At 38.5% G+C, this 24,266-nt stretch overlaps 1 protein-coding gene across 1 annotated transcript in view; it reads left to right on the top strand.

The window, feature by feature from the left end:
* The first annotated feature begins 38 nt into the window (after window positions 1-38).
* DROSHA (drosha ribonuclease III) overlaps window positions 39-24,266 on the top strand; it is a 68,275-nt gene continuing 44,047 nt past the window's right edge. The window contains exons 1-13 of the mRNA XM_031049664.2: window positions 39-92; window positions 2,281-3,138; window positions 5,162-5,254; window positions 6,247-6,478; window positions 7,387-7,528; window positions 10,217-10,371; window positions 13,429-13,509; window positions 14,971-15,057; window positions 15,165-15,251; window positions 16,999-17,070; window positions 18,833-18,914; window positions 20,190-20,264; window positions 23,630-23,799. Coding sequence (XP_030905524.1) covers window positions 2,288-3,138; window positions 5,162-5,254; window positions 6,247-6,478; window positions 7,387-7,528; window positions 10,217-10,371; window positions 13,429-13,509; window positions 14,971-15,057; window positions 15,165-15,251; window positions 16,999-17,070; window positions 18,833-18,914; window positions 20,190-20,264; window positions 23,630-23,799 — 2,127 coding nt within the window. The 5' untranslated portion in view covers window positions 39-92; window positions 2,281-2,287. The remainder of the gene's footprint in view (window positions 93-2,280; window positions 3,139-5,161; window positions 5,255-6,246; window positions 6,479-7,386; window positions 7,529-10,216; window positions 10,372-13,428; window positions 13,510-14,970; window positions 15,058-15,164; window positions 15,252-16,998; window positions 17,071-18,832; window positions 18,915-20,189; window positions 20,265-23,629; window positions 23,800-24,266) is intronic.

Here is a 24,266-nt window from a genome sequence, read left to right as displayed (position 1 = left end):
GTGGTACTTCCGCCCGCAGAGCCCTCCCACAGCCTTCCTGTTCCGGAAGCCGGGGCGCTGCAGGCCCGGTGGCCTCGGCGGCGGGGCGCCAGGTGGGCTCGCGTGCCTGGCTACCTGTGGGGGGGCCGCGGTGCTGGTGGGAGCTTCCCTTGGGCCGCTGCGCTCCGTTTCCTTCGTGGTGCTGCGATTCCTCCGCGCGGCGCCGGGGCCCTTGTGCTAGCGCGGGGGGAAAGGTTTCGGAGGGGAGGCGGCGCGGCGGTGTTGATGCCGGCGGGCTGCTAAGTGTTGGTGAGGGTCAGGGTGGTGGGGCCCAGACGGGCCCTGCCCGCAGCGCACCTCATGGCGCTGCCTGCCCGACCTGCGGTGAGAATCCTTCTCCGTGTGGAGAATGGAGCTGTGCGGCGGGAAGGCAGAGCCCGGGCCGGTGTCTGTGTCATCGCCTGGTTTGTCTCTGGTCTGTTTACTTAGATCCTTCGGGGGTAGTTGGAGGCCGTTATAGGCTGCTGGGAGGCAGTGGTTGGATGAGGCCTTTAATAACGAGCCTGTGTTACTTCTGTGTGTGGCGGCTCCCACCAGCACTATGCATTTGTTCTCCTATGTTTGTCCTTTCCAGTGTTTTTGAACTTCCTTAAATTTAAATGAAAATCAAATGTGACCAAAGTTTGCAGCGGAGGGAGCTTTAAAATGATATGTAGCTTTTATTTTTTTTTTTTTTTGGATTAGGATTAATAACAGTTGCCAGCGAAAATAATGGAAGTAGATTTCCCCTTTTCCCCTTGTTGTTTCTTTTTGAGAGCCTTTGCCAAGTTGGCAGATACAGAGAAGGCACAGACTGACTGGAAGGAGCAAGTGGCTTGTTTACAGTTGTGTCTGCTACCTCCTGAAAACTTGGGATTCTCACTTACTTTGGCTTTTGGTTATGCTAGAGAGGGAATGCATGTCACTGCCACCAATTCCAGTGGCTTCCACTGAGCCCTATGTGTCTGAGAGACATAGATCCTCTTGGTTCCTGCTTCTTGATGTCAGTCCTTTTCCCCCTTCATTTCGTTTCCTTTCTCCCTCTGATTCCAGAAGTTGTCTCTCTCAGCAAGCTCCATCTTTTGCAGGAGTGGCACAAGAATGCAGCTGAAAGTAGTGCTCTCAGCAGTCTGGTTGGGCTGTGTTGCATGATAGCAGGCAGGAGAATAATCTGTATGTGCACTTTAGTATCAGCAAAGCCTCAGTGAAAGTGAGACTTTGTTTTCTTCATCTTTCCAGTTAGGTGTGTCTTTCTCCTTTCCTTCTCTTCCTCCCCCGTAAAACAGGGTTTGACTTCTGTGACTACTTAACTTTTTTTCTCTTCCTCCATTTCAGACAAGACACCATGAATGATTTTTTAATTTAATTTTTATTTTTTCCTTTTTTCAGCTTTTGAAACTTAACATTGTAATTAAAGAATCAACTTTTAACTTTAATGAAGCGCAGTTGTTTTCATTTATAAACATTAATACAATGCAATAAATACATGTATAGTTTTGAGCCTTAAGCCTACTTGAGACTTAAGCCTGCTTGAAGCAGTGGCAATTGCTGGAAAGGTAACAGGACCAAACAGGCAGCTGAGGGATTTTTTCAGAACTATTTATTTCAGTGGAATTGCAGTAGCAGCACAATCTGCGTAATTTTGATTTCTGATTTCTGTAACCTCTAGGATTCTCATTCCACAAAAATATACCTACCTAGTGTACAATACTTTCAAATATCTGTAGAATTCATTCCTTTGCTAAATTGGATCTCAGTTGTGAATGTAGATTGCTACTGCTCATTTAAAGTTTACAAGATTTGTTGGACCAGGTAGCTTTCAATGAGGTGTCAGTAAAGTCATTCTGTCTGAAGTGTAGAATCTGTTCTAGAAAGGACTCTTAATTTCAGGGCTTTGGGTGACAATAGCATTTGTTGAAATGAGTGGTTTCTTTGGTGTGGGGTGCCTGAAGGCTTTATATCAAAAGTGTCTAGTTTTGCTCCGGGTGAGAGAGAATGCTCCAGTTTGGGTTCTGGGTTAAAGACAGTGGAGTGCTGCCATGGCTTAGAGGCTTAAAGGAAACAAAGGGATATGTATGACCTTTGCTAGAGATCTGAGCAGCAAAAAGCTCCCAGTGAAAATCAGTGGGCATTGTTCACTGTTTCTGTTAAAGGAAGCTGCAGGAACTGTCGTTTCAGCACCCTGGGAGTAGTTCTTGCAAATGCGTTAAGGACGTTCTAAAAAAATTGTGTGACACTGGACTTCTGTTTTCCTCATTAAAGGTGAGCCATGTCTTTCCATTCCGGGCGAGGATGTCCCCGTGGTCAGGGGGGACCAGGAGCAAGAGCTTCAACACAGACCTACCGCCCTCAGAACCTACGGCAGCTTCACCCACAGCAGCCCTCCGTACAATACCAGTATGACCAGCAAACTGCCCCTCCAACAACCTATTCAAATCCTCCAACCACTGGTTACATGCCTCCCAGGCCAGACTTTGTTCCCTATCCTCCTCCAGTGCCCCCTTCCACACAAAATCCCATCAGCCAGTGTCCCATGAGGCCACCGTTTCCAAACCACCAGATGAGGCAGAGCTTCCCGGTGCCTCCGTGCTTCCCTCCTGCTCCTCCACCAGTGCCAAATCCTAGCAATACTCCCGTGCCAGGAACTCCTGCTGGGCAAAACACGTTTCCTTACATGATGCCTCCACCCACAGTACCGCATCCTCCCCCTCCACCAGTCATACCACAGCAAGTCAACTACCAGCCTGTGTATTCCACAGGGTATTCACAGCAGTCATTCCCACCACCAAATTTCAACAGCTACCAGCACAACTCTGGCTCCTTTCAGAACAGCACTACCAACAGCAGTGGTGGCAGCAATCATTTTCGGCACACGGGTCAGTACCAGGGAGAGAAGTCACAAAGTGATCGACGGTCTCCAGACAGGAGCAAGCACTACGAGGAGCACAGGCATCGTGAGCACAGTCACATCCATGGTGACAGGCATCGGTCCACTAACCATGGGGACCGTCGGGATCGTGGACGGAGTCCAGATAGGAGGAGGCAGGAAAGCAGTCGGCACCGAACAGATTATGACAGAGGAAGGATATCGCCTCATCACAGAAGTTATGAGCGTAACAGGTAACTTGGGGTATTTTCTGGTTGCAGAGGGAGAGCTCTCATCATTGTCCCATAGTACTATAGCGTCAATGCAATGTTCTTCTATCACCCTTGTTTTCCCCTCTAGCTGGGGAGGTTGCCAATACTCAGCTGTCATGGAAAGAGCTATTGTTTTGATGCCTTAGGTATGTTGCTTCTGCCTCACCTTTGATAGCTGGCAGATCTGTTGCCCTTTTTTTGTGTCTAGTGATCTAGGCCAGAATATTCAAAAAGATACTGGAAAGGTAAGTATTTAAATACTTATCAGGGTACCTGGATCACATGCTTTTATTAGGAAACTGAGCTTTCTCATGTCACATATGAAATATTAATTCACACACAGTGTATGTGGAAATGAAGCCACTTTGATTTAGCTATGCAAAGATTTAATTGCAGAACCTTACACAGCTGTATTTCAAAAACAAACAAACAAACCCCTCCAAACAAACAAAAGCAAAACTCCAGACCTCACATTCAGTAAATTTTACTTTGATTTCCAAAAGATATTTGTAGAGAGCAATAAGGTCTTCCCTGAGCCTTCTTTTCTCCAGGCTGAACAACCCCTGTTCCTTCAACAGTTCCTTGTAAGACTTGTTTTCCAGACCCTTCGCTAGATTTGTTGGCCTTCTCTGGATCTGCTCCAGCACCTCAATGTCTTTCTTGTAGTGAGAGGCCCAAAACTGACCACACTATTCAAGGTGTGGCCTCACCAGTGCTGATGTCCTGTTTTTTGGCTGGGGTAGAGTTAATGACCTTCCTAGTAACTGACATAGTGCTGTGTTTTAGATTTAAAATGAGAATAATGTTGATAGCACATTGATGTTTTAGCTGTTGCTAAGCAGAGTTTGCACTAAGTCAAAGACTTTTCTGCTTCTCACATGAAGTGAGAAGGCTGGGAGGTGGACAAAATGCTGGGAGGAGACACAGCTGGGACATCTGACCCCAACTGACCAAAGGGATATTCCATACCATATTATGTCATGCTCAGTATATAAACTAGGGGCAAATCTGGCTGGGTGCCACTGCTCGGGAGCTGTGTGGGTATCAGTCAGCGAGTGGTGACTAATTGCCTTGTGCATCACTTGTTTTGTATATTATTTTATTATTTTTATCATTATTATTTTCTTCCTTTTCTATCTTACTAAACTGTCTTTATTTCAAGATGCATGTTTTCTCACTCTGATTCTTTTGATTCTCTTCCCCATCACACTCAGGGTTTTTGAGCAAGCAGCCATATGGTGCTTAGTTGCTGGCTGGGGTTAAATCATGACATCAGAGTACAAAGGAAAGATCACTTCCGTAGTCCTGCTGGCCATACTATTCTGATACAAGCCAGAATGCCGTTGGTCTTCTTGGCTGCCTGGGCACACTGTTCAGGTGGCTGTCAACCAAGGCCTGCCACTGGGCAGCTTTTCAGTCATTCTTCCCTAAGCCTTAAATTAATTTAAAGCTCTTCTGACCCAGAAATTTAAGTGGTCAAGTTCTCTGGGTCTGCCTGAAAGTTGAGGCTTGTAGGTGAAATTCATAGTTTCAGCATATGGCAGATTTTCTGTGTCTATCAGGTTTTTGTGTGTACTTGAGGTGGCTGTCAGGAAGAGATGGCTTGTCTGAAACACTTGAATGGCTGCTGTGCTTACAAAGCAATTGTGCATGGAATAGATTTTCTTTTCCTTCCTTGAGACATGAAGAATGGTTAAACGTAGAATAATCTTACCCTTTGCCATTTGTAACAGAAGAGGAAGAATGTCAACAGGTCTTATGGTGAATTTATAGAAGATACCTCTGTATGGTATGAATTAACCCTTGTATTGAGATAGATGGCTTTATGACAAAGGCAGAGGAGCTCGGTGTCTGTCTTTTACAAATTTTGTGAAGGTCAGCATTCAGAATGTCTTCAGTTGTGTGTTATTTTGAGTAACAGTCTCAGCCTGCTTCAGTGCTCCTTTCAGATATGGAATATATGAAATGCCAGTTTATGTATTTAACTTATTTTTTGAACTCCAAGGGAGCGGGAGAGAGAGCGGCATAGGCATCGTGACAACAGAAGATCAACATCACCGGACAGATCCTACAAAAAAGATTACAAGAGAGCAGGAAGGTAAGAAAGCTTACATTCAGTTTTTAATGTGTCTGGGGCTCTGTGCATCCATGCATGTGGGTTTTTGTGTTTTCTATATGTGTATTTGTGCCTGCTTTGAAACTCAGAGAAGATGAGTGTCTTAAACTTATAGCCATCTGCGTATACATGCAAATGTCAATTTTCTCAAGACCTTGCACAGTTGAAAATAGGATTCATCTCTGGAGAGGTGGCTTCACTGCTGTGTCCTAAAAGCTTCCTCTTACATCTGCTTCCAGCTTGTAAAGTGTCAAGATTATTTAAAATCATTCTATGTTTAGCTCATCATTTAGGGTCTCTTCTTATATTGATGCTCTTTTCTTTGTGAATCCTGGGTAGTTGAAAACAGCGCAACATTATTGGCTCTGTAGACAGAGGAGGTCAAAAAAATAAAAGTAGTTTAGCAGTCTTCCTACATTCAGCTTTTAAAAATAGTACTCTTGCAGTACATAAGGAATATCACAGGTTGTGTGTTTCAAAGGAGTGCCAGAGCTAGAGTAACACAAGCAATGTGGCTTCTGTATAATCCTTCTAATAAAACCCTTTTTTATCATGCAGATAGTTTGCGGGCTGTATATGAAACCTTTGTGTTATAACTTTTAGTTGAGAGTGATGTGACTTACTTTTTTTGTGACAAGCTTCCGGATTTGGAACAAACTTGAAAGTCACCGATAATGCAAGTAGGAATTTTAATCTGAAATAGCTTTTTGCCTTTTTTTTTTTTTCCATTTTAATTCCTGAGTAAGGTTTAAATACAAAAGCACTTTCAATTTCGAGTAATTTTTTTTTTTTAATAATAAGAACTACAAAGTACCAGACTCTTTACACGCAAGTTAGGAGGAAGACACAATTGGATTTTGCTGTAATTTATATGATAGGATATGTACTGATCTGAAGAAGACTATTTGTTTTTCATTCGAAAATTGCCACTGTTACAGTAATAGAGTTGCTTTTGTTTTCTTTCTCACATTAAGCCGATCTCCAAGCAGAGAGAGAAAGAGGCCCCGATGGGAAGAAGACAGAGAAAGGTGGTCTGAGAACCAGAGCTCCAACAAGGAGAAAAATTATGCTGCTATCAAAGACAAAGAATCTGAGGAGAATGCCTCTGAAAAAAATGAAGAGGAAGATGAGGAATTACTTAAGCCAGTCTGGGTTCGCTGTACCCATTCTGAAAGCTATTACTCCAATGACCCTATGGATCAAGTGGTATGTTTGTGCAGCCTAAAATTACTGTACCACAGTCCTTTTATTATTTGTTACTTGATTAATGTGAATACTTCAGCAGGATCATGTATTGTGTCATTTAATCCTTCTCTTCTCCCAGACATCTTATTCCCTTAACCCTGTTAAAGGCTTTATTTATTAGTATTCTCTGTTTTCTTTAGTTTCTTCTGTCTGTTTGCTTTGAGATTAGTGGTACATGGGTAACGGCTGCTTTTTTGTCTCCAGGAGGGGTGTTTTTTTTCTGTTACACCTGTACTTGAGTAAAGATGCCTCAAGCACCATATATTCCTACAGCCTTGGAGAAATTTTATACAGAAGCAGGAAGTCTGTATTCTTTGTACTTCACAATAACTCTTCAAAATAACTACATGGTGTGGTGATAGAGCTGCATTTTTTTGTTTGTTTGTTGTTTTATTTTGGCTGTTTGTTTTATTTGTTTTTGTTTTGTTTTGTGGTGTTGTTTGGTTTTGTTTGGGTTTTTTTTTGAGAATGACAGGGAGAGTGAATTACATGGTGATTCAAACCAGGCAACAAAATGTGCTAGGTTTTGTGTTTCTTGTATCTGACAAAATTCTTTTTAATTACAAATACTTTTACAGGTCCTTTGTTTCTTCTACACCTGTGAAAATATCAGCACTTAGCTGTACTGAATATTCTTAGCCATAGTTCTGCATCATTAGGTCAACGGTTTGATGATAATGCATCAGCAAATTGAGTAATTTCTCTGCTCATTCACCCAGTAGACAATGTGATGGTATGCTAGACCCTTAACTAGTATTGCCATGTTTCACTGAACTATACAGATCTGAATTTTGTGAGAAGCTGGTTCATGTGCTATTTAACACAGTCTTTTTTTTTTTCTTCTTGTTGTTCTGGTTTTCAATTAATAGGGGGACTCTACTGTGGTAGGAACAAGCAAGCTCCGAGATCTGTATGAAAAGTTTGATGATGAGTTAGGAAAGCGACAGGCAAAGGCCAAAGCAGCCAGGCCACCATGGGAGCCACCGAAGACAAAGCTGGATGAAGATTTAGGTAGGCAGAAATGATGATGAAGATCTGAAATGGAATAATCTGTAGTTAACCTGGTTTTGGCAGTTGTGTGTATTTAATAATGTTGGTAGGACAATCTGTGTTTCTTAAATCCTTTCTTTATATTGCACATCCATGGCATTGTTGCTTCTGACTGCAGAACAACTAGATTCTTTACCCAGAAGGCCTAAGGGAGAATGGAGAGTATCCAGCATTGTTTTATGCTAAAGTTTCTTCCATGACATAAAAGCATGCTGGGCATGATCACATAGGCGGAAGCATGGCACATAAGAGGCTTTCAGGAGCTCCTGGACTTACATTTCTAAAAATGAAGCAAGAGTAGTGGTAATAAACTATGTTTTGAAACCTGAGACTTCTGCACAAGGTGATAGTAAGCAGAGCTGCACAGCCAATATAAATGATGAACTCTGTGCAGTAACAAGCAGCACCACCCATATGGATCTTCTTGCAGTGAAATAAGTCTACTAGCCATATCAATTTAGGGGCAAATACTGGTTGAATTAGCAAAGCATACTTTTTTATAACAATTTGTCTACTCAGAAGTCAGCAAAAGCTATCTTTCTGATTTTGTTTTGTGAGGTGTTAGCTGTTCTTTTTACACTTTCATTATTTCATTCCAGTTACATTAGTTCAAGAAATTCTTGGGCATTTCACATTGATTTAGATACTCTTTTGGGATTGCTTTTTAACTTATGCTTCATTTTTGTCTGCTGAGCTGCTTCAGACTCATGTCTCAGCCTAGTAACTGTTAAAGGTTATATATAAACAATTCTGAACTTAAAATGCATGTATATAATGACTTGGTCAGCTGTGTAGTGGCAGTATAAAAAGATACAATAAAGTGAAAGAAAAATAAATACAGATTAAATAAAATGTGAATTCACAAGAATGACTACCAATTTTATTGTAGGGTTTTTCAAGAGGTATATTTTCATGTGGATGAAGCAAGGACAAAATTGCTACATTTAGCATATGGTGTAAAGCTTTACTTTCTCAGATCTCTGCAGAAAGAGCTCATTTGTTGCTCCAGTTTAAAATATGACAGAGACAAGAGCAACTTCTCTGGGCTTTTTTCCACTCTTTCTGGAGGACCCAAAGACTCTGCATCTGCATTGGTCCTCTGGGCTGATGTGGTGTCTGTGCCAGCTTCTGCTACAGCTATGGTTCTAGTAGCTAATAGTGTCTAATAGCTTGTCTTATTTTGTATTTAAGTGAATTCTGTCTCTGTTCTGCCTTTGTTAGCCATAATTGCGTATTGTAGTGAGATGGCAATGCACTCCAAGAGCACTTTTTTATTATGAAAAGCTGATTTCAATGCATGAAATCCAGCAGTTCTGGACTGGTTTTTCAGAACTTCAGCTGACTCTCATAGGTCCCGCACTCCTTTTGCACCTAAAATCAGACTTTTATAACTGATTAATGGTTATCAGAGAGCTTTTAAGACTCAAGTGTTTGTAAACATTTGTAGCACATCTAGACAAAACTTGTTTCAACTGAGCATATATGACCTATGTATACCATAGTGCCAAGTGTGTATTTTAATAGCACTTTAGGCTGAATTATGGACTGTATAAAAATATATCTGGATTTATTTAAAAAAAAAAAAAAAACAAAAAATTTTGTTAGTAATGTTCTCTCATTGTCTTTCTCCTTCTCTTGTATTCAATAAATACACATATTTTTAACCATAATTTCACAGTATTTCAAAGCACTGGGATTTTTTTTCTCTTAAGTCAAAACTTAAGAGAACAGTGCTATTTTTTTTTCCTCTTAAGTCAAAACTTAAAAATGGAAGAAATGTTGCTCCCTTCCAGAAATAATAAACCTTAGTTGCATCATGGTATATGTCATGGTTATGAAAGCATTTAAATTGGAGCTGAGGGGATCCATGGAAATGAGTGACATTGCATCCATAAGAAAGGGAATCACTTGTATGTAGCACAGAATGTTAGAGATATGTGAGATCAGGGTCTGGCTGTTCTTTTAAGTCCAGACACTTATTACTTTGATAATACCACAGAGAAGACATTTTAACCAGTTTAAGACCACCTTCTGTTCCTTCAGTTAATACAAAGAAAAATGTCTTTAAAAAGAAGAAATCAGGGAGGAAAACTCAAAGAACAGGGCTTCCAAAAATCTTATGACTGACTTAACTCAGCTAGTAGTTAAAGTTTGGTTGGTGGTTTTGTTTTTTTTTTTTTTTTACCATGTCTCTGGTTTCTAATATGTGATAATGGATTTATTAGAAATAACTGATTTTGAAAAATGAGTCTCACAGTACATGTTCTATAATCTATACATATGTGCTGTTTCAAAACAAGACAGTACCTTGCAACAGACAGGAGCATTTTTAGGTAAAATGAAACTACATCTAAGCACTTTGCTCATTGCAAACAATTGACTATTAAGAGATTCTGTTCACTCATGCTGGTGACATTATGCGTATTCTTCTCTCGTGTGCAAACAAGGGGTGCAGTTGTTATGAGCATTACTTATCCATAGCGTTTACTGTCATTTTAAATTAAAAATACAATTACTGTCCCTCTTTTTTTTTTAGTAACTTTCAGTATGCCACAGTTAGCTATGTAATGTTAGAGAATGCATTACTGTTGGAAAAGAGAGTGTGTGCTAGTGTTTTTCAGCTGACTTTATTTTTCCTGTGTGAATTAGAAAGCTCCAGTGAGTCAGACTGTGACTCTGAAGATGACAGCGGCTGTTCTAGCAGTTCAGATTCAGATGTTTTTGACGTCATTGGAGAAATTAAGCGTAAAAAAGCACACCCTGATCGTCTCCATGAAGAACTATGGTACAATGATCCAGGACAGGTATAGTGAGAGGAAAAAGTACTGTGTGCTTGTAAGTCATTTTCCCCTGAAGACTGAAAATACTGCATTGTTGTCAAACATGATGAGTGGCATCTATTTCAGTATGCATTTTTACCCCCCTTTTCCCTTTTCTCTCTGATCTTCTTCAAAGCACTTTGCTTTTTGATTTCATGACTGTGGTTCCAGCTCATGAATCCTGGGGATTATTCCACTGGAATCATGTCTGACAGTGTTAATAAAACCTGAATTGCTAACAATGTACTAATGCTGTCCTCATAGCCCTGAAATAAAGGTACACAGATGGATTCTGGGATGAAACAAACACAACATGCTTACCTCCTTTACAAATTTTCCACCGAAAAGCTCTCGGCTCATAATGATAAATAATGTTTTATATATGCAGTTAATGCTTCTAATTTCTTGTCTAGTGGTTCTTTTGTAATTGCATGGAGATTATAGTTCTCATTAAATGTAATTGCTAAGCTCATGAAGTACTGTTTTGAATGTATACATTGCACAGAAGACTAGTTTTTGTTTGCAAATTTGCCATCTTCATCTTTCTTAAATATTTTAGTCTATTCTAACGCATTGTCACATGGCATCTCAGTAAATATTTTTCTGGCACTTTGATGCATGAGTTTAGCATGCAACAAATCATAATGCAAAAAGATACTGCAATGCTTATTGCCACTGTGGTAATTCAAAGGTCTGTTGAATATTCTATTACAGACTCATATTTATGCTTCTAGTTAAAAAAAATAATACTTTGAGCATTGCTAGCTGTTTTTATTTATATGGAAAGCAAAATAAATGAACTGTTTAGATATTTAACTGAAAAAATTGTGTAGCTCTTGGGCACACTTCAAAGTAATGTTGTAGGCAAGAATATTAGCTAAATAAAAACAAGTGGAATAACTGTAGGATGAGTAGTTTCAGGAATGCATGGTTTGTGAGTTACTGAAAAACTTTCTTTCCCAAACCTTTCTTGAGATTGACTCTTTATCTTTCTCTATGGGAATAAAATCTGAACATGATGAGCTTGTCAGTGCTCTACTACTTCTGAGTAGGCTTTATTTGACAACATTTGAAGTTATCCTAGATATTTATCTGGTATGCCAAAATGCTTTCTAACTGTCGCTATGGAAAACAGGAATGATGCACACTAGCACATACAAGTACACCTTTTGACATCAAACCAGCTTTTTGGGACGGATCTTCCCAACCCTTTCATCTGAGTAGTATGCTTACTACTTTGAACTATCTCCAGCAGTGCTAGCAGTTGCCAGAAAATAAATTGTTAAAGTTGATGCCACTGCAATGGCCCTTTTCTTGCAAGTGTTATGTGCTTGTTTGTGTTGCCTTGTTGGTCAGAGAAAGTTAGAAGTCATCGCTTGTGTACAATTGTGATCTTTCAACATTATTTTCCACTTCATGATTGCTCTTCTGCAATTCTTTTCCATGAGCAGTGTCATTAGGGACATGATAGGTATCTGACTTGCTTTTCATGTACTGGCCTTCTACAGGTACTTCACATCCCTGTTTTGGTTTGCTCATGTAATATAAACAGAGGTAGTGTTACTGCAGAAGTGTTCTAAGAATTAAGGGTGAGATTTTAAAAAATAAGTGATTAGTATTTTATTAGCCTCAGTAAGCTGATATTTTGGGGGGAATGAAGAGCAATTTGACATTGACTGCATTTTTTTCTCTCTCTTCTGTTTTATGTCTGCGTAAGACAGTAAAGGAAGCATGCTTTTACCGATGAGCATGATTCAGTTTCATTGAGCCTGTACTTTCCTTCAGGGTCTCAGAATGTGAAGGGGAAAAAAAAAAACCAAAAACCATATGAACGAAAAGCTCTCATGTCACTCTGTTGTTAAGATTGCATGACTAAGTTCCCAAAGGAGTTGTGAAGTGCCCTACTTCTTACGTTCCTTTGCACATATGCTTTGTGCCAGTCTGAAGAAATTAAATTGAGATGAATATTCAGAGAAGTAACATAAAAAGTAAAAAGTTGTGTCCCTCTCCCAGCTGTCTGATGACTACATTAACAGCAGTTTGGTGGTTTTTGCTTTCTGAGGTATCTTCACATTACATCTATTGTGTGATCATGCTGTTTAGCCCCACTGCTGATGCTGTTTACATTTTCAGAGAGCTTGTAATAGCATGGAAAGTTCTGCTTTTTGTATTGCATTGTGGGGTTGTTGGGTTTTTTACCCTGAGTCTAAAAATATATTTCGGTTCTTGGATTCAAGCTTTGAAAAACTCTGTTAAAGCCTGGTGCTGGGAACTTAATTTGTTTCTTTGGTTTGGTTCTGGGTTTCTTTGATGGGCATGATGTTAAGAGCACAAAGCTTTAGCATATTGCAATAATTGATAGTCTGCATTGAACTTGGTCAGGAAAGTGTAAAGAAAGACAATAGCTTTATACCATGTGCAATGACCCTTTTTGGTGTAGCTACTTGATGCACCCCTACTGAATACTGAAGAGTATTTCTCCCCCGTCTCCCCTACGCCTCCTCCCCCCCCTTTTTTTTTTGACTGATCTGTTCACAGGATGGATTTGAAGTGTTCCCCTTAGCTCTTTAAAGTACCAAGCGAAAATCTTCAAATGGTCTGCTTTGGGTGATAGGCTTGACACATGGCAGAGGGGTTTAGTCAGGGATGGGATTTCAGTGAACTTAGTGGAACTGTTTGAACATGGAGATTTCAGTAGTTAAATATTTGCATGTGCCTGTTTAGGGCCTGAATTTTGTTTTAGGCAGACAGTGTGCTGTTTGTGTGTATAAGAAATGAAAAAGACATATGTGATAGTAGAGTGGTGCAGTTCTGCTGAGAGTGTTTTTCCATCTTGTGCTTCTGAAAGAGCAATGAAGTTGAGTGCTGTTGTGTAGTTTTCTTACACTAGTCTATACTGTTTTAAATTTTATTGGATTAAGAACATCCACTTAATCTAAGCATGACAGGCTTTTAGAAGCATCAGCGCTCCAGGCATTAAAACTAACATACTTTTCCAAACCCATTTTTCAATAAAACAAAATCCTATTTTGGTTTTGACAGATGAATGATGGTCCTTTGTGCAAGTGCAGTGCTAAAGCCCGGCGAACAGGAATAAGACATGGCATTTATCCTGGTGAAGAGGTAAGTAATTCAGAGAATTGCAATTATGAATACAAACTTGCTGCTGTAAACCCATACTTGGGTTGATTTAAGGTGGGGTTTTTTTTACATGATTTACAGGCTGAGTAAAAAATCCTATGTGACTTTAAATCATTTAGTTATATAACCTCATTTAAAATGCAATACTGGTAATGAAATCCACCTGCAAACTATGGAAAACTTTTGCCTGCATTTATTGAGTTCTAGGATTTTGAAAAATGGTGTTGGGGTATTTTTCTTAGAAATACTCGTTTGTACAGAGTATGCTTTATGATCAGTAAAATTTTTGGAAATAAAAACAGTGCTTGGATGACCTCAAGCCTTGTTACTCCAAAAAACAAGTCTGTTCTGGTGGAAAAATTGGAGGACATTAATATGTAGGGTTTCCAATTTACCCTTGTAATTTTTCTTCAATAATTTTATTTTTCAGTATGCTTTTCCACTTATATTTACTGAAACATTCTCTTATTTCTCTGCAGTTAAGGATTTATGCTTAGCTTTAAACTGGCTGGTTTGTAACTGTCTTTTTGCAGCAGTGAGCAGCTTAATTTGGGGTTGAACAGCCAGAGTAATAACCCTCCTTGCTGGATGGGTTATGCGAAGTGCACATTGCTATGTGTCACTATCTTGCCGTCACAATCAGGCCAAATTTTGTAATACTGTTTAGAGTAGTACCACATTTGCTGCAGTGATTTTTTTTTTTTTCCTCACACAGAAATGTGTGTTCTGAACAGGCTGGTGTCAGCCTCTGAACTGCAGCAAATTGGATGTAAGCCATACGAGAAAGTGTTTTTGTCTGACTGCTGAGGAATTTTAGGTCTTTCAACTGGATGCTTCAGAACAACCTGGAAGAAAATACGACTTCCAGGCATTTGATGTTGTCAGGTTCAGAAGAGGGCTGGCTGCCTTTGGGTCTCTCAGGCAGACAGAGCAGGGTTACCAGAGCTGTCTCTGTGGTGATAATCTGTTCTCTTCAGGACTCAGATTTGCCCTGGGCAAATGAGCTGATATTTGTCTGTCTTGATGACATACTTTCAGATCTTCTTATGTGAGGTCCAGGTTCCTTTTTGTAAGCTTTTAAAATCCGTTTCCTGAAACAGATCTACATAAAAGAGGAAATTATCCTGGTATGTAAGCAACTAACTGCTGTGTGTAAGAAAGATTGAGAGTCAAAGGGAAAATGAAAAAAAAAACCAGCAGTTTTTAACTTTTTTTTTCCCTTTTGAATAGCTTTAAAAATATTTATGAAAGTGAAAATACAGATAAGACCTCACTTTCCTTCTTCCCATATTTTATTTTTTATATTTTTAGTCTTCACAGATTTTATATTTTATTTAATTTTTCTTAATGCCTATTTCATGGTTTTTATAAATGCTTTATTCTCTCTTTTAATCTAAATTTGCCTTGACTCTGCACGTAATTGTATTTATCTCTTTCTTTAAGCCCATTAAACCATGTCGCCCCATGACCAACAATGCTGGAAGACTATACCACTATCGCATTACTGTGTCACCTCCCACAAACTTCTTAGTAAGTACTTAATAAATAATTCCAACTAGGACTCTAATTTTACTTTCAGTGATGGGAGTAGTACTGTTTCTTGCTTACTCTGTGGTGGTTTTGTTTGTTTTTTTAAGACAGACAGACCTACTGTTATTGAGTATGATGACCATGAATATATCTTTGAAGGGTTCTCAATGTTTGCACATGCCCCACTAACAAATGTAAGTATGTTCATTACTATATATGTGGGATTTGTTTGGAAGGTAATCTGTTTGTGCCCTGAAGTAGAACTTCTCTAAAACAACGTGTGTATTACAAACATCTTTCCAGGACTGTGGACAAGCTAAAGACATTTGTGCTAATGAGTCTCAGGTTTTGTCTTGACAAATATTAAATTCTGTAGGCATTTAAAGGCAATTAGTTTTGTTTTGAAAGGGAGAAAATATAAGAAGAAAAGGACATGACTGGTATCTGACTGCCCTTCTTTTCCAATATAAGCTGTTAGCTGTATCTGAATTAAAAATATGCAAGTGCTTAATTTCTGTACACTTAAAGATTTTTTGTTATCTTAATATTTCAGAAACTGTTTTTTCAGATGCCATAGTGTTTGTTTGTTTCTTTTAGTTTTATTCCTCTTATTAGCTACAGACCAGTGCCAAAACCTGGTACAAAAATGACTATCAGTACAGGACTGGGAAGTAAGAATACTTGAACTGAGAAGCACCGAGAAGAAAATATTTTTTTCCCTGAAAGTTTGCTTGCATAGTGTATATGACAACAGTTTACTTTTGGTGAACAGGGGAAGGGTCTCTCATTGACAGGAAGTCAGGGACAGAGTGAAATTCAGCCTCTGGCATGGCAGTGTGAAGCATTCCTGCCCAGTGGCAATAACTCAGCCTTGGGATTCAAGGCAGATTTGTCTCAAGGCTTTACATTTTCACTTTGCAAATCAGTGAAAAGGAACAGTTTTGGTTTACTCCCATTTAGAGGACAGAGAGAACACTTTATATCTGTGTGTCTTCTGCATGACAGGATGGCAGAGAGGTATGGAAATTTTTAATATACAGAGAACAAAGAAGTCTTTTCTCGTCTGACACAAATAGTGAAGCCATTGAGCTTACTCTTACTGTAAAGTACATGTGTGTTTTTTCTCATTCCAAAGTGGGGAAGTGATCAGCATCATTCTTCCAGAGTTGGAATAGAAAGCAATGCTGCATTGTCAGTTCCGGTTACTAACGTGTATAAAGCCCCTTTGGAAGGAAGCTCTTGGTGTCCTGATTATTGGCAGTATAAAAACTGTTTGAGAGACATTTCTGTAGTCTATTAGAAATTTAGCTGTTTTGCGTTAAAACATGCAATTAGAACAAACATATACACCTTCAGCAGTATATGGGCTTTGCAGATGAAGGCACCTTTTTTACTGAGGAGAAAAAAAAAGAATTAAATGGTTGTCTTACTAGTTAGTTGAGTGAACTTCTGAGAATATTTATTTGATGACATTAGTGTAAAACTATAGATTTATTCAGAAGTTCATACGTTGTGCTGCTGTGACTCAAAGCTGTAAGACAGTATAGCTAACAGAATTGGCAGTGTGCTAAAAACGCCTTGCCTTCAGGTCACTGTATCAATCTGACATATGTCACCAGCAATAAATTCACTTCCAAATATACAAGTGAGAGAAGATATGGGTTTCCTAAGCTACGCTTTTTCTTCTAAAGAAAATTTTATCTCCAGTAGATGGCATTATTTTATCTTCCATTGCCATCCCTCCTGTCAGCCCTGTGTTATTACAGAAGTAGCAGTTAGAACTGTTACTTCTTTCATGTGCTTTTGTTCCCTCATCTTTGCATGATTCCCCAGAGTAAGTGCCCTTTTCACTAGACAGTAATACCCTTGCATACAAAATTGTATTAACTATACATTTTATGCTGTATAGTTTTTCATGCTGAATTTCTATTTTCCTTTCAGATTCCGCTATGTAAAGTAATCAGATTTAACATTGACTATACAATTCATTTCATTGAGGAGATGATGCCTGAGGTAAGAAGGATAATTAGTCGAAAAGTCAGGGTGGGTTATGAGTTGTTGATATGCTTAATGGATTAAACTCTTTAGAATCCCACCTTGTGAAGTCTCTAAGAGACGGGCTGTGATCTAAGTGACAGGCTGAATAGGAAGTTGCACTCACAAGTACTCCATCTACCTAGATTATTAATATATTAATATTATAGAATCATAGGATAGATTGGTTTGGAAGGGACCTTCAAAGGTCCTCTAGTCCAGCCCCCCTGCAATGAGCAGGGACATCTTCAACTAGATAAGGTTGCCCAGAACCGCTGGCCTTGAATGTCTACAGGGATGGCACATATACCAGCTCTCTGGGCAACCTCTGCCAATATTTTGCCACCCTCATTGTGAATAATATTTTCCTTATGTCCAGCCTTCTCCCCTCTTTTAGTTTAAAACCATCACCCCTCACCCTATTACAACAGGCCTCACTGAAAGTATCTTCCCATCTTTCTTATAAGCCCGTTTTAAGAAATTAAAGGCTGCAGTAAGGTCTCCCTGGAGCCTACTTTTCTTGAGGTCAGAAAACCCCAACTCAGTCAGCTTTTCCTCATAAGAGAGGTGATCCACCTCTGATCGTTTTTCTGGCCCTACTCTATGTTATTATATATTAAAATCAAATAGTAGGAAGTGCTTATACCCATAGTTTCTTTTCATTTAAGTTATATACAATATATATCAGGTACTCTTATCTGTACTACTGAGTTAGGCATTATCCTTCTCTTACAGATGACAAAAATAAGGCAAATGGAAGTACTTGCTTGCCAGGACCACATAAGTCAATGGCAGAGCTGAAACTTAATGATAAGTGTGAAGGTCTGAAGATTGCTTATCAGTACTTAATATAAGTTGTTGCCAAAACAAATTTCCTGTGGATACAAAGCCCATTCATTTAATAATAGAAATTAATCCCTCGTGAAACCACTTTGTGTAGTAACTTGTTGCAGTGGAAAAGCATGTGTAGGCACAGAAAAACCCCTGTATATTAACTACAAAGATAGGATCAGTGTTTAATTTAGTCACATATATTTAGATTTCTTTTTCTAGTTACCTCTTTTTTTTTTTGTGACTTAACAGCATCTAAATGTATGCAAGAGCCCTGAAATTCCTCAGCAAGATTAATGTGATCAAAGCAATTAGTTTCTTGTTAGTGAATCTACTGTGTTGTCCCCAGATCTTGTTCTAAAACAATAAATGGCCACCTAACAAAATAGAGAATAAGACATTTTTTGAACTTCTGGTTAAATGGCTGCAGCAGTTGTCTACGGTGTTATTTGCAGACTGTCTATACTAATAATTACTTCAAAGGAGATTGTGTTTGGGGTGTGGAATTTATGGCCACTATAATACATGTAGAATTTATATCCTGATTTTGTTGTTGTTGTTGTTCAGGAAAGCTTCTTAAATTCCTTCATTGCTGAATGAAAGCCCCTTGCTTTGGAGGATCTGCTTCTCCACTTGATGAGAGTCTCCCCCCTGCCTATACTATGTTGATTTAACATTGAATAAGGCCTCCTAATTACAGTGCTTTTTGAAGAAACTGTGTTATGTTGCAGTAGATGATTACAGATATATCAATATTGTTTCCAAAGGCCATTGTCTAGTGGTTGGCAAATACAAAGACACTGTTTTTTTGTATTTTTTTTCATTGATTTCTTTTATTTTTTCATTTCATATGTGGGTGGCACTGTATGTATTGTAGTATTATATAATTCTCGTTTATTTCTTTTTCCAGAATTTTTGTGTGAGAGGTCTTGAGCTGTTCTCTTCATATCTATTCAAAGATATTTTGGAGCTGTATGACTGGAATCTTAACGGTAACTTATTTAGGGGAAAAAAAAACCCAACAAACCAACATACCCAAATGACAATTAATTGTAGCTGTTGTAAATAAGATTGCTTTATTAGGATCTTTGGTGTAAAAAGAAAAAAAGTGGAGAGAGGCCTTCAAAAGAACAAAGTCATATGCTGTTTTATAATAGAGGGACAAACTTGCCCTTCCCCAAGAAGATGAAAGCTTTTTGGAGTTTATTAATGTGGACTGGAGCAATTAAAATATACAAACTTAGCACTGTATTCTTGCATATAAACTAAATTTCTTTCTTAATCCATACCTGATACTTTTAATCAAACAGTAAATATTATTATTTGTTAATATTTCATAGTATTGTGTGCATGGTCTTTTGAAAGTTAAGGTGTCAGGTAGACTATTCTCTCTCGTTTTACGAGCTAACAAACAAGTTACTTGTATGCCATTTCTCTACAGTCAACATACAAGGCAGTGTCATAGACAACTGTAGAGGGATAACATGTCATTATAGCTGAATGGTTTTGACTTGACAAGATGAAAATACATGTTTCTGTGAAGACTGCAACAAAGGAACTTCAGAGATGATACTTCCCTTGGTCTAAAAGAAAACAGAGTACCAGGAATTTAATTTCAGAATCTGTAGCTGTGTTTTGATGTCTTGACTTTGTCTATGGAGATGTGCCCTGCACTTAGTGCAGTTAAATTGAGCAGCATATGGGTAACATTTTGTGTAGCCTTCTTTGGTTTGATAATAATATCAATGTTGTCTTTTGTATCATTGGTTCTGATTATTCTTTCTAACACCAGGTACTTACTGGTTTTGTTTTTCTTTTCATGAAAAGCTTTGTATGGTGAAGTAGGAAACAAAAAGAAAAAAACTGTCATAAAATAACAGGAAATTTACATGATGTTATCTTTTGTTACTGTAACCAAAATCATCCCAGTAATAGGGAGGACCTAATAAACTAGTGCTTGTGTCTGTAAAGCTTAAGCAAATTATATAAAACAGTTTTTTATCACTGTTTTAATTAAAATTACTGTGTTTTTGTTAGATTCTTTTTAAAGTTATTGTAGCTTTCTTTGAAATTGTGCATGTAAAAGCTTTCACTAGAAGCTATTATTCTGTTCCTCTCTACTGTGCATTTTATTATTTTTCTGATTGAAACCTAGCCCTATCAAATGTAATCAGCGTTTACTGATTCTGTTTGTGGAAGAGTTACATTCTTTTTCTTCTTTTGCAAATATTTTGCTTTTCATAAATTATTTTTTTTTTCTATTTAAGGTCCTTTACTTGAAAATGATTCTGTTTCCTGTCCCAGATTTCACTTCATGCCACGATTTGTGAGATTTCTTCCAGGTAATGTTTGTATTATGTAGCTTTATGGGAATTAGATCTAAAACTATATAAAAAAAAAAAAGGAAAACCAAACCACAAATACCCCCCAAAAGCACATCCCCACTCCTCAGCAAAAAAAAAACCCAAACTTACTTCAAACAGTTCAGTCAGTATAGAGGTATGGCACTTTCACCTGAAGTCTGTAGTGCTTACTGGCAGCATGGATAGTTTACTCAGAACTAGGATCAGGCAGGCCAAGTCTCAGCTTTTGTCTCTGTCATGGTGATTTTAGGCAGTGCTGAGTCATCCTTGTCTTGTTTTGTTACGGAGTTGTGGCATTCAAGGAGTGCTATTACCTAATGTCCCATGTGAAATTGATTTTCATGTCCCCTCTGCTCTTCAGGATACCATGAAATTTTATACAAGTTTTTGATGTGCAATTTTGAGGGTCAGCATGATTGGCATTCCTGAGCACATGTTGTTCTGTTTGTTTCTTTCTTAATGCAGACTGAGACTTTGAAGCAAATGGTGAAAGACATAAAAACGCCATTCAGTGCAATTCTAACCCTGGCCTGCCAGCCAAGGGCAAACTTTAGTGTGGAGCATTATGCTTATTTTGAGTGAACAGTTTACACAGGCATTTAACACATCGCTCAGATACTAGGGCAGTCATTCATTTGATACAAATGTCATGGCTCCATTGAAAATGTGTCCTGCTGAGATCTTGCCAGTGATTGCACCATAAGTGTTGTGTGGACAAGAGGATGCATTTCATCTACTGGACTGAAGGAACAGATGAGACATGGAACAGTCTTTGTCAAGAGGGCTGTGGCCTGAAGGTGCTCTCTGCTCTGGGCTTTGAAACTTAGTTGAGATATTAATTACTGCTGTAGCTAAATGAGGTTTGGCTCATTACTGTGGAGAGTACTGATGGCTAGATGACTATATTTCTAATTGTTCTTGCTTCCTGGATACACAACACTGTTCAATCAGAAGCAGAGCTCTGAGGCTTGCTAGCTAACATTGATTTGCTTTTGCTGAAGCAATTTACAAAATAAGCCATCAAGCCACATGCCGCTGATTAACTTGACCTCATCACAAAACAAGAACAAATTTGACCTGCCTGGTTTCTGTAGCTTGAGGGTGTTTTCCTGTTAGTTTTGGGGTTTTATACTAGGATTTATTTTATTTTAGTTTAGAAGTCAGCTCTTGTGCTTTTGGATTGTTGCAGGAAGAGATGGGTCTCTATGCATATATTCCTGTGTGCTTTCACTTTAAGTTCCCAACCTTCTAACTCTTTATAAAAATGACTTCTTTTTTTTTTATTTTTAATATTACTTCATATGTAGTTGACTTTCAGCGTATTTTGGCAGTTTTTTTTAATCAACTTTGCATTTTGTATTGATTATTTTTTGAGATATCCTTAGAGATTTTTCATTACCAGAGAGTGGGAATCTATTTCCTTCAGGTATGTTTGCAGACACTATCTATGTCTAATCGAAGGAGACATTGGTACAACAGGTCTCCACACATCCATCATTTGTCTATTTAAAGATAAAAATGAATTGCTGTTTTTCTATCCCCTTTTTTTTTCTTTCTTATTTTTCTAATATGGACTGAAAATAAGAGGTTTGGGATATCAGGTTTTCTATGTAGATTACTTAGAGACAGACCTTGGGGTAGCTCTGAGCTCTGAGCTAATCATACCAGGTTTACTGAGTGTCAGAGATGTGTAGCATGCAGAATAGTTGATGTATTCATAGTTGTAGATTTTTATGGTGATAAATATATTGAGAATAGAAGACTAGGAAAAAAGAATAAATCTGAGGTCCCAAACACTGCATGTTCTGACCCAGGAAAGTTCAGGTCTCTAACTGCTATTGAGCACAGTTTGTAGTGACCTGTGCCCTTCCTGTACATGGCCTTCAGTAAGACTATGCTTTTTTTTTCTGTGTGTGTGATTGATGGACATGGGCTACCTCTTGTGTAACGATATGATCTAGCTGTTAACAAAGACAATAGTCTTGTAAACTGAGCCTCCCTTTAATCTGAAGGAATACTTTGCATATTTAAAAATTTGCCCCTGTAGCTATTTAGAAGTATTTTCTGTTTGCAGTGAGGTTTGTGGTGTATTTTCCCCATTTAAGATTGCCTCTTGGAGTTTGAATGAGGTTAATTGTTCTGAGAGGCCAAGTTACATCATTCCCTTTCATCTTTTCTGTACCATAGCAATGTAATCCCAGCTGAAATAAGAGAAGTGCTTGTTCCCTTGTGTGTCTTGTAGAGGACATCACCTTACACAGCACAGCTGTTATGCAGCAGTTCTGTGAGGCTTTTCCTATGTGCCTGTGGTCCCATTCCCTGTGCTGTGGCATCATCTTCAATATTGCTATAAGTCTTGTCTTCTGTCTTTTTCCTCCATTACTTTTTTTGTTTATGTAGTGATAGAGAGAATGCACTTGGGGGTTGGTATCGGTTTACTCCTGCTTCCGGGGTAGGGAAATCAACATTTGTGTTTGGTGGGGATGAAACTTCAAGATGCTTCCATACGCACAGATTAATACCCTGTTGGTGAAGGTGGGGGTCAGAGAGATGTGTGTCAGAATTAAAGCACTGTAGTAATGTGTCTGTCTTTTTACTAATATGAGCAGACATACTGAATTTGAATAGTCAGTGGGAAGCAGTCTGTCAGAACTGTCACTCATCTTCCCTGTTTGCATTTTCATATCTGTAATTGGCTACCTGGAGCCAGTCAGATGTTTATTATACTGTCTTCCTTTGTTATAAGCACTGTTTGCTGTTCATGTTTCCTGGGGTTTCAGAAATATTTAGTAGTTTTCACATGCCCTTCGCTCATTTAGTGACAGAAGACAGCATGTGGCTCTTTAGTCTTCATTACTGCAGGTACAGAATGTAAGCACTACAGATGAGCTTAAAATGCAAGGATAACTTGTTACATCAGTCTAGAAGTATCCTGTAAAATTTTGAGTGTTCTTTAAAAAAGCTGCAGGAATGCCTAAAGGCTTTTTAACTATTATTGTAAAAAGAATGATAAAAGTGTGAAAAGGAAGATGTAACTGGACAATATAACTGATTGTTCTGCCTACTCATTTTAAAGTTTTTTCAGGCAAGTTAGAAACTTCAGCTTTACAGTATGATGAAACTGTTACTCTTTTTTCCATTACTGTTACTGCTTCCAGTTTTAGCTAAGTGTTTGTGTATGTGCAGTATTCATCCATAAAACATTTGCCTTCATATTTTGCATTTGCATTTTGCATTTCATTTTGCTCATCCAAATATTTCATGTGTTCTGCGTGTTTTCTGTTTTGCTTGTGCTTTAGGAGAGTAAATACCTGAAATGTGGTTTATTTATTTATGTTTTTAAGATGGAGGGAAAGAAGTACTATCAATGCATCAGATTCTTCTCTACTTGTTACGATGCAGTAAAGCTCTGGTGCCTGAAGAGGAGATTGCCAACATGCTTCAGTGGGAAGAACTGGAATGGCAGAAATATGCAGAAGAATGCAAAGGGATGATTGTTACCAGCCCTGGCATGGTAGAGCGAATAATTGTGTTTTGTGAACAACCCAATGATGCGTACATGTCTTGTTTCAGAAAGATTGCTGCAGGCTGAGTTAGAAAGGGAAAAGATGACCGGTGACAGTTGCAGATTGCTATAGGAACACTCCATTGACTTGTTCTAACCGTGAGAAGAATTGCACCCTCTGCTGCTCTGCTTAAGGGCAGATTTCCAGATGAGCACTGTTTCAATGTGCATGTTAAAAGGAATGACTAAATTTTATGTATTTGAATCTGTAATTTTCTCCTCTCCTGTCTTTTCTCAGACTGTTTGTGTGATCTCATTTTCTTTTTCCTGACACAGGACCACAGAATTAGTAACTATTAGCTGTTCTCTTTCATCTTCCTCTTTTGACCCCATAGATCTAGATAGAGTACTCTATCCAGACGCTGCCCTGAATATGGAAAAGGTGTTTTCTGCCTATGTGTCTTTTTTTCCACATT

This window comes from Melopsittacus undulatus, chromosome 1 (genome assembly GCF_012275295.1).
Source record: "Melopsittacus undulatus isolate bMelUnd1 chromosome 1, bMelUnd1.mat.Z, whole genome shotgun sequence".
In the NCBI taxonomy this organism is placed as follows: Eukaryota; Metazoa; Chordata; class Aves; order Psittaciformes; family Psittaculidae; genus Melopsittacus; species Melopsittacus undulatus.
Note: the sequence above shows the minus strand (reverse complement) of the source record. Positions and strands in the feature narration are given on the sequence as shown.